The 10,432-nt window shown below is 43.2% G+C and overlaps 1 protein-coding gene across 1 annotated transcript; it reads left to right on the top strand.

Moving 5' to 3' along the window:
• The first annotated feature begins 7,238 nt into the window (after nt 1-7,238).
• Nucleotides 7,239-9,596, top strand: setmar (SET domain and mariner transposase fusion gene). The gene is made up of 2 exons (XM_055027697.1): nt 7,239-7,359; nt 8,546-9,596. The coding sequence occupies exons 1-2, from the start codon at nt 7,273-7,275 to the stop codon at nt 9,308-9,310; spliced, it is 852 nt and encodes a 283-aa protein (XP_054883672.1). The 5' UTR covers nt 7,239-7,272; the 3' UTR covers nt 9,311-9,596.
• Nucleotides 9,597-10,432: the final 836 nt, after the last annotated feature.

The following is a 10,432-nucleotide window of genomic DNA, read 5'->3' as shown; positions in this document are numbered from 1 at the left end:
AAGCCGCAGCGGATCTCAATCGAGGGCCTGGAAGCTCTGGCGGTTTCTGGCGCCGGCTGACAGCTCCGCACCTCGAGGTGCAATCACACCGTCTTCGTTTGGACTCCATTGACAACCTGGCAAGCTTTCTCATCGTCGAATCCCGCAATTAGGAGGCAGGCGGCGTCGAGGAAAACAGCGTGCCACTTGTTCACAATTTGTATCCGTGCGCAATTAGGGATTGCACCAATTAGTCGATTAGTCGATTCTTTTCTCTGCAGCGACTTTCTTCCTGGGCCGGTTGACTTGTCGCGATCACGTGACAAAACTAATTTTTTTTTTTTTTTGACCAAGGAAATGAAAGTAGGTGAACGAGCTGAGTTCATCTGGAAGCTCAAGTTGAATAAAAATGTAAATAATTTACCGTAGAGGACCTGAATATTTCAGCTCGGCGGGACGGCTATCAATGAAAGCTTTTCAAAGCGCGTGCTGCTGCTGCTGCTGCTGCTCGCGCCTGTCCCATCCCGGTGGCTTGTTTCCATGACAACTCCTTGCCTCCCCCGATCCACCTGTGAGCTTTGGCTGCTGAGTGAAAGACGCCCCCCAGTGCCTGGGATCCAACTGACAAGGTTAACGCCCTGCGGGTGGGAAATCACAAAAACATCTTGTCCACTTTCAAAGACGTGAAGAATAAGCGGGTTGTGCAGCAAAGGCGAACCTCGGCTCCTGTCTGCTGGATGCAGGAGGAAGTTCCTCAAAATGAAAATAAAGTGGATTGGAGAAGATAATCTAATTATCATAATAACGAGCAAATAGTAATAATAATAACAATAAAAACATGAAATTCCATTTTCAGAACACAAACCGATCCATCTTTCTGGCTCAACCCCCCGAATATTGATTTTCTGAACTCTTCCTGATTGAAAACATGAACACCGTTGTTTCTAAATGAAGTTTCAAAAGGTTGCCGGGGGTCAGACGGGGTCGAGCCTGAACTTCTGCATGCGTCTGCGCAGAGGATCGCTGGTGCAACGCTTCCTTCATTTTGAGAATCCCCAGGGGGGCCGGCAGCAGCATCAGGGACGTTCCCCACCCACTGAGCAGCTTCTTTATGCGGCTGCCCTCAGAACATCCACACTGAAGGACGACGTTCTCCCAAAATGCCCACAGACTGGTAAACAAAACCAGGCTTCATGTGCACGCCTGTATGCTGCATGTGTTCATTGTAGCTGAGAGTTCGGTGGAGAAGTCCAAGGTTTTCTGCTGCAAGAAACAAAATGACACAGGGCTAATATGAAAGTTGTGTAACGCCGCATTTGGAAGCCATCTCTCCTTACATGCATCTTCGAAGAAAGTAATAATCATTTACGTTCTTTGCCTCCAGCTTATAGAAACTTTTGTCACGGTGGGCTGGACTCTTGAGAAGAGGAACCTTATCATTTTTGGGTTTCTGTAGATTTTTGGAACTCAAAGGGGTTGAACGTCGTCCAATTTTTTGCTGCTGATCATCAATTAAAAATAATAACAACAACATAGGCCCCTCCAGGGACACTTTTTAAGCAGAAATATACTTTCCACTTGAGAAAACACAGCGGTTTTTCTTCCTCAATTAAGCAAAGTGCCACCATCCGCTGTCATTCGCAGTTTTCACAAGAGCCAGCTTTGACTTTGGTTCACGTCCCTCGACTGTCGCGAAATGTGACATATGAGGAAAGTAACCACTGTCGCTTTTCAGAGGGATCAGCGGTGGTTTTTTCCCCTCGTTTCAGCGGAGGTGTGATTTCACACCTCTTGATGGAAGCAGGCGTTTGTCACGCAGGGAGTCTGTGTTGTTGTTCCAGATCCTCAAATACAGAACAAATAGAGCTGCACTCCGTTAGATAAGCAACGTAATATTCTGTCATTCAGATCAGCATTGTGGTATTGTAATAAAAGTGGTAATCATTTGCCAAGTACCGACATTTTCCTCTCTATTTTCTTTCTGTTGCAAAGTCATTATTCTTCGGTATGGGGTTAAATTCGGGCCATAAAGTTTGTTCAAAAGAAAAAAAAAAAGGATCTGAAACTTTTTTCAGTTTCAAACATTTTTAAAAAATAATTTTGTAGGTCTATAAAATTATTTTTAAACTGAATAAAAGTTTGAAACTGAAGAAGAAAAATAAATTATTTCATTGGCCATAAAATAATTTTTTAGCCAAAAAAAAAAATACTTGAAATTGAACTTTTTTTGAAGCTCTTCAAACTTTTTTTTCAGTTCCAAGCATTTTTTCCAGCTTGAAAATAATTTTTCAGATCATTTATTTCCCTTTGCAACAAACTTATTGGATCCAATTTAGCTCCACACTTTTGCTGGACATAGCAGAAAAATTCACCTGGTGCTGCAGGTCTTATGCAAAGCTGCTGCAAGGAAACAAATAAAAGCGTTCAGTTATCTTCACATCCTCAGCTCTTCCTCTACTGGCTGCTTTGCTGATTCCTGAACCATCAGACCATAGATGAAAGAAAACCAGGATTGCTTTCATATTCGATGCTTGCAAAGCTGCTCCTGACCTTCATCGCTCATGGATTTCCAGCCGCTTCCCAAAAGCTGCAATCCATAATAAACCAAATGAACTAAATGCAGAGTATCGCCTACTAAGTCCCACCTGAGCTTCTTTAATTCCTCTCCTGCAAACCAAACGTTCTCACCACAATCTGTGGAGTTTTCAAGAATCATTTTAAACTGCGTTCTCCACTGAGAGACTCTTATTTCCCTATTTTTAGCTGTGCTCAGGAGGTCAAGTTGAAGTTACACTGACAGAAAATCCATCTTACTCCTGTGTTGGTGGAAACACACAGGCGCAACGTTTTAAAACGTAATTGTGAGAAATTGGGAGTCTCATTGTTCCCATAGTTCCCATTTTAGATGAGACCCACGTCGGCCTCGCCTCATCGATCCGGATCTGAACCCTCCCAGCCGATACGGAGGGAAAGCCCACGTCTTCAGAGACGCAGCAGCCGGGGATAGAAACCCGAGAAATGGATCGGCCACGACATCTGGAACAGTCCCAGTCTAGTGTGCTTCACATCTGGCCTGAAAATCATAATGAAATATGAAACAACAACAAAAAAGGATTCATAATACTTTTATCATAGGCAAATATACATGTTGAATCCTATGTAGCAACACTTGTTTACCAGCACAGAAAAGTGGTGAGCAGTTTTACTTTAAGTCTCGTGTGCCAGGAAATGAACATCTCTCTGATCTGAATGAAAATTCTCATGACTGCTGCCATGTTTCAGTTCTCTGCTGTTTCTAACGTTTTCACTTCCTTGTGTCGTCTCAGTTAAAACAAATTACACCCATAAAGCCTGGATAACGTGAAAGAGACACAATACTTTATGAATGTGAATTAAAAAAGATGCCTATGCCTGTCCTGCATGCAGCAGAGCATAAAAAGCCTCGTAACTTCTTTGAGATTGACGCAGAGTTCAGTGTTGCACATGATCCAAAGAAAATGTCCAATCCCCGTCATAAAAGTGTGCCAGTACTTTCACCCCAAGGGAAGCGAAAAGCTGCGAATGTGTGTGTGACGCATCTTTACGAAGCTTGCAGACATTGGAAACTAATCTGGATAAAATAAATAATAATAACAATTAAGGAAAAAAGAATAAGCTGTACCCAGGCTTTGCTGCATGTAAGAAAGTGGCGAAACACAGAGAAGCGTGGAAACGTAGCACATGTCTGTGACGTTGATCATCTGTATAATGCATAATAAATTGCTCGGTGGATTGTTCTGGTGTTTTTCTCTCAGGGCCTAATTAAAGGAGTGCTGCGCATTGCCTGGAGCCACACCGCCAGGCGGAGTGTGTGTTCGGTCTCGGCGCTGACACGGACGCTTGAAGCTCGTTTTGACCGTATTTTTCGATGGAGCTCGTTCTGCGGCCGGCGGTGGCTTTTCTCCAGCAGAAAGACTGATAATCTAAATGCAAAAAAAAAAAAAAAAAAAATAGAATAGCCATTTGCTACGGTGGGATGTGGACACAATGGTAGCGAGAGTAAAAAGTTAACGGGACAAAAGCAGAGTCGGTTTGCAGAGCGATTATTAAAAACGACTCACTGTTGCTGTGACTACTCGTGCAGGTAGTCTTGGTTGACCTCTCTGTGCCTCTGACTTCCCCTCCTGCAACAAGAATAACATTAGCAGCAGGCTGGAAAAGGTCAGCCAACAAAGCCCAAATGGGCCTCAACCTTTACAGAGTTGCTCATTCACGTCGCAGCATGAAAGATAACAAGTTGGGAAATGTTTTGGTTGCCCTGGTGTCTCATTAGAAAGTTTTCTGGGGGGAGGGACGGGGGTTACTCTGCAAAAATACAAAGTACAGTGAATTCAGTGAAGACAAACGTAAATAATGGAGATGTGCTGATGTGAAGACGTGGGCCCGCATCGATATCCAATCTTGGTCCTGCGCTGCATCACTATCCTGTCACATGACCAACCTCCTCCAGAAACAAACGACGATGACATGGAGATAAATATCGGCACGGTTTTATTTATTCGACCAACATCAATCTGTTGAAGAAAAAAAGGACTGCCGTCGTCCGATACCGATGTCGGTGTCGATACATTGTACGTCCTTAATAAATAAACTTAAAGTCTTGGACAACAGCAAAGGTCTGGAATTGTTCTCGGACCATTCGAAGATGTAGCAAACAGTCTGAGTTCCCACACAGACATTCAAGCACGGTTTTGATTCAGTGTGATATTTAGGCAAATGAAAAGTGAGCAAAAGTTTGAAAAGTAGATTTTTTTTTCCCCCTTTTAGCTGTGAAGAGTCTCGCTCCGTTATACTTTTCTATTTTCCCACAGTTCATCAGGAAGCTTGCCTTTGGGTGCTGGCGAACACCCCTGACTCCATGTTCAATCAGCTTGCATTACCTCGTGCTACGGATAAAAACGTTATCCCTGCAGTTAGCTGAAGGCCAAACTAAACTTCCAAAAGTGTCATGAGGTGACTCCTGCAGCGTAGGCGAACCCTGAATCCGTCCTGAACTGAACCCTGCTGTGTTCACCTTCCTGGAGTTTTTAATAACTTCCACGTCTGCCTCCAAGCTCCGTTACACCGATAATCCCTGTAGCAACCCCTCTGGTGTTTCCCAGGTCACCGCCATCATTATATTTCTCGAAGTTGGCGAGGCAGACGAGGGAAAGCTTTGAAATTTCTTTGTTCTCCTCCGTCCTCCTCAACAACAGCTCTCCTCCCTGCAGCCTGGGAGAAGCATCACAGCCAATTTAAGGTCAAGTCCATCAGCTTGGTATCAGACGCAGCAGTGGGCAGTTGATATCTCCGGAGAACCGGGTCATGATGGGCTTTGGGTTCATTATCTCTCAACCAAGTCAGAGTTCAGCATCCCAGTGTGTCTGTTGTCATCAAACTGCCAAGTATTCCTAACAAGTAACCCTATTGAAGTCCTTCAAAGACATTCCAAACAAGAGAATAAGTATCACTTTTGTCAGATAATCTCACAATGTACCATAACCTAAATCGGGAGGCCATTAAAATATTGCAGAAATTATAAACCGTGAAATATTCCAGTTCTAAAAGATTTATGTGCATTAAACCGTCTGATGATCTTAGTCCTTTTTGCCAATCTCCAGCGAACGTTTTGGGCGAGAGGAGGGGTTCCCCCTGGAATTTAGAGAGACCAGTTTACCTCACAGTCATGATTTTGGACCGTGGGAGGAAGCTGGAGTACCCGGAAAGAAACCTGCATCCGCAGAAAGACTGGGCTGGGAATCAAACCCAGGACCAAGACAACGGTGCTACCTACTGCTCCACTGTGCAGGCCCTAAAACCAAACCAGTTTGGGTTATTTTGGAAACCCAGTTACATGCCAAAAATGGACCGATTCAGCCCAAGGTTAACTCAACACTAAAAGGTCAAGTTTTCAACCCAAATTTAAAGGTTAAATTGATCAAAATCTAATTTTGAAGCTGGGTGACTGAGGTAGCTGCTTAGAAAAACAGGGCTAATGTTATCTTAGGGGAACAAACTCTGACTTTGTGTGAAGTTCTTGACACAAGCAACTGACAATAACATCATTATACAACATATGATACCATCTCCCCGTTTATTTTTCCATCCTGTGGACAAAATTCAGAGAAGTTTAGTTTTGTCTGACCTTCCAGCTTCAGGAGTTAAACATGTAATGCATCGTCCTCTCCTGGTTCAGTCACTGTTGCAGCATACAAGATCAAAAGGTATTTGATTTGAGGATCATTTGAATGATATTTATTTTGAATCCCCTTGTTATTCCTTCTTATGTGGGGAGCACGCCCCCTAGTGTTCAAAAAGACAGAGATGCAATGACCTCACCAGGCTTTTCTGCAGTTCTGGAAAGCATGAAGAAAACTGTCTTTTTATAACAATAGTAACTTTCTATTTAATTTTTTGCAAGCGCACAATGTGAACAAGCAACAGTCAACAGTCAGCTATTTCTCTGACTGAACCTGAGGTTTATTGTCTGATATGAGTGGGGAAAAATGATGTGTAAAAAACTCTTTTTGTGTCAGCCTCTTTTTCTCACCTTTACTGGAAGCCAATCAAATTTGTTTCTTCTGTCGTTTTTACAATGAGTCACTTGTGCAAAACCAATTGACTCTTTAAATAATTGTAGTCATTTTATTCTCGCATTGCATTATAGCAATTATGTAAGTTTCCTTATTTTTTTTATTCACAGTATTAAAAATAAAATATTAAAAATAAATGGCCCATTCCAATTACAAAATTGTGTTTTCCTGTAATACGTTGTTCTGGACAGTGTTATAACTGTAGAAATTTCCTTAAAGGTTACTTTCATCCTCAAATAACCATGCAATGATGACTACATCTCTATCAGTGTATTTATTTTTATGTAAGCTTTTTTGTTTCCATAATATTTCATTATGTGGAGAAAAACTGTACTTATGACACCGATCCCAAATGATTAAAGCCTGCTTGATGAAACTTTGTGTTTTACAGGCAACTTAAAGACAAGTTGCTGGTTAGCATTTAAAGAGCTTCCACTTTAAATATTTTTATTCGATTGGCATTAAAGATGTAACGTCAAATTCTTTATTGAGACAAAGCATGTATTTTTTATGTATTTATTTTTTTAAAGGTGGTATCCTTATGGCATAGTGTCATATCCCTTCCTCTTTTGAGGATGCAATGATTCGAACTTACCACTAGGGGGAGATAGTCGTTAACCTCATCGGCGGAAGCCGCTACTTCTGGTTTTGATTCGCAGGTTGTTGACAGCTGGTCCGCAGCATGACTGAGGCGCACAGCGTGGATTTGAGCGGCGGTTCGGAGGACGTTCCTGTCTTATGTGAAGCTCTGACTCCTCCGACGTTCAAGGTAATGACACCCAAAGCCTTTCCGCCCATGAATAAAGCTAATGACGCTTTGAGCCTGAAGCTAACAGGAACAGAATTGTTACTTTGAGGTTGACGTAGTTTTCGTAAGTGTCATAACCCATAACCGGAACAAAGTTGCTGCTGTTTATAGCTGCTGTTGTGAACACTGAAATAGCTTTAATATTTGCTTGGTCTGCGAATAAAGGGGTATTTGTATTTAATTTTTTTGTTATTATTTTCTGTGAATAATAAAGCATCATACCTTGAGGCTATTAGGTTAAAAGTCTTTTAAACTGTAGCCATTATCTCTGAGAAGCCTCGACTCCATCAGCTGTAGTGCCTCGTTTCACCAGCAGGTGTCAGTAAATCATCACTGCACACAACTTGGAGCGAGTCAATCAATGACTGCCCTTCCTTCAGCCTTAGCAGGAGGATGTAGACTGATTTATTATGCCCACAGGTAGGGTTACGTATTCTGCAAGATGACTACAAATGAATGACAGTTATAGCTCCCAATAATGTTAAATAGTGATGTATCTGCAGATTTGTTTCCTTTTTTTTATTTCCTGTCGCCTAAAATTCTCTGCGCTCCTCTAAAAAAGTATGTAAAACATTAGTACACCTTTTGTTAAGAAATAAGCAGTAACATCTTTGAGCTATGAACCTGTTTGATTCATTCACTGACATAAAAATCCATTAATTTTATGAATTTTTATCTCTAGTTGCACTCTTTTTACACGTATAGAGCCTTACAGAAGTATTCAACCAGAAACATCCACATATTTTGGATGTGGATGTTCCAAAACATCCACATCCACAAAGAAGCATGTTATTGTGGTGCAGTTGTAGCATTGTAGCCTTGAAGCAAAAAGGTCCTGGGTTCAAATCCCGACCTTTCTGCATAGAGTTTGTATGTTCTCCCTGTGCATTCAGGGGTTCTGTCCTGGTACTCCAGGGTAAAACATGCCAGCTAGATTAATTGGACTCTCTAAACTTCACTGTGTCTGTGTGTGTGTTTGTTTGTATACACATGGTTGTTTGCCCTGTGATAGGCTGGTGACCTGTCCTAATGGCTGCCGGTGATAATTCAGAAATTATTCAAGCCATATGAATATTTTTTCAAATTTTTTATTTGTTATTTTTTTATGTATCTGATGCAACTTCTATAGTTTTCTGTTTTTCTCCAGTATTCCACAGATAACGTTCAGGGCCCAGGATGCTCCGTAGATCCAACTGAAGTCACCCTTCCCGGCTGCTCCTGTATTTCCCATTCCTGCCACCCTGAGACCTGCTCTTGCCTTCAACTGTCCGGCAAGACCTACGATGACACGGGCAGGCTGCTGAACCCCGACGGAACTGAATCCGGCTACTCTTCCCCCGTGTTTGAGTGCAATGCCCTCTGTACCTGCAGCGACACCTGCTCTAACCGCGTGGTAGGGAGGGGGCTCCGGCTCAGGCTGGAGGTCTGCCGCACCACGAGCAAGGGCTGGGGAGTACGAACGTTGGAAGAAATCCCTCGCGGGACGTTTGTGTGCGAATACGCGGGGGAGGTGATCACTTTCGCAGAGGCTACACGCAGACAGCTCAGCCAGAGAGCCGAGGAGAACAACTACATCATCGCCATCAGGGAGCACGCGGGGACGGGCTCCGTCACAGAGACGTTCGTGGACCCCGCTCGGATGGGAAACGTGGGCCGCTTCCTCAACCACTCCTGCTCGCCCAACCTGTTCATGCTGCCTGTTCGCGTTCACTCTGCCATACCGAGGCTGGCACTGTTCGCTGGACGGGACATACACGCCAAGGAGGAACTGACATTTGACTACTCGGGAAGATATGGCGCCCAGCGGCCTGTAGAGGCGCTATCCAGCGACGGACTGCAGAGGAAGCAGTGCCACTGCGGTTCCGTGAACTGCGCACGCTTCCTTCCGCTTGATTTATCTATCCTCAGCTGAAATAAAGTTGTTTTTAGCTCAACTGTAAAAAAAGAAAAAAAAAAACACAAAGCACAAACCATGATGAGTTTCCTTGAACCCTCGGTTTGTTCAGCAGCTCATTAAGACGGGACTGAGGAGCGCATCGGCAGTTTCCAGCACAATCGTTTGGATGAGTCATGACTTCGCTCGTCACCGTTTCCTGTTTGGTTCCCTCCTGATTCTCCCCCTGTCTTAATGCTGCCTCCCACTCGCTGTAAAAACAGATATGAATAAGATAAATAAGAATTAAAAAAAGCTTTATTTATCTAAGGGAGTAAACCTGTTGTTATTCCAACCCCTTTCACCTGTCATGGCATATTTATTTCCTGTCCTGGTTGTGTCCCAACTCACTGACAGTCTGTCTCCCTCCATTTTTCACATCACCAGGACTGCTGTTCAATAGGTTTCTTTAGACAGACACAAAGGCTTATGCAAATTAGGAGGGAGAAATTCCTGTTAGCTATAAATATGCATGTTCAACATTTATTGTTGTGATGTGTAATTTCCCGTTTTCTTCTGTATTTTCTCTGTCGTGGTGTTCGATCACGAGAGGTGGGACCGTTGTTGTTTTGTTTTTTTTAAAGACCGCAGGACTTCAAGTTTATATAGAAACCGACTTTATTCCCCCGGCAAAGGAGGGGTGAAGGTGTCCTACTTTAGCGTTAACGTGACCATTCCGAAATCAGGACCATCTCCTCTCAATCTGCCCCATTTCTAGTCTAGACCTGCTTTCATCTTATTAATATCCACATTTGGGTTAATTAGGATGGAGACCATGTTTCATCCTGAAATGGGACCAGTGCTGCAGCCACATCGGGGTGGAGAGAAGGGTGGTGGTGGAGAGATGGCACTGAAAACCTTCTGTCGATCGGAGCGCTGTGGCGAGTTGAATGGATTCTGCAATTGTGGCGTCGACCTAAAGCAAATCCCCTCCCATCTGAGTTTTATCTGGGACTGGTTTAACTCTTTCTAGTTTATTTGAAAGCAACGAAAGGCACCTTGGGAATATTTTAGGGGTGCATTCACACTTGGGTTATGCACTAAGATGCACTAAGCACTAAGACAAGTCCAACTCTTAATAGCACTAAAAGAACATTTTTA

This window comes from Poeciliopsis prolifica, unplaced genomic scaffold (assembly GCF_027474105.1).
Source record: "Poeciliopsis prolifica strain line A6 unplaced genomic scaffold, Auburn_PproV2 SCAFFOLD003, whole genome shotgun sequence".
Taxonomy (NCBI): Eukaryota; Metazoa; Chordata; class Actinopteri; order Cyprinodontiformes; family Poeciliidae; genus Poeciliopsis; species Poeciliopsis prolifica.
The sequence above is the reverse complement of the archived record's forward strand: the minus strand, read 5'-3'. Positions and strand labels throughout refer to the sequence as shown.

What these genes read in the sequence shown, in the direction of transcription:
- setmar (XM_055027697.1), top strand. Translation starts at nt 7,273, where the DNA reads ATGACTGAGGCGCACAGCGTGGATTTGAGCGGCGGTTCGGAGGACGTT. An exon ending in TGACTCCTCCGACGTTCAAG is followed by an intron (nt 7,360 to 8,545) that starts GTAATGACACCC and finishes GTTTTTCTCCAG; the next exon opens with TATTCCACAGATAACGTTCA.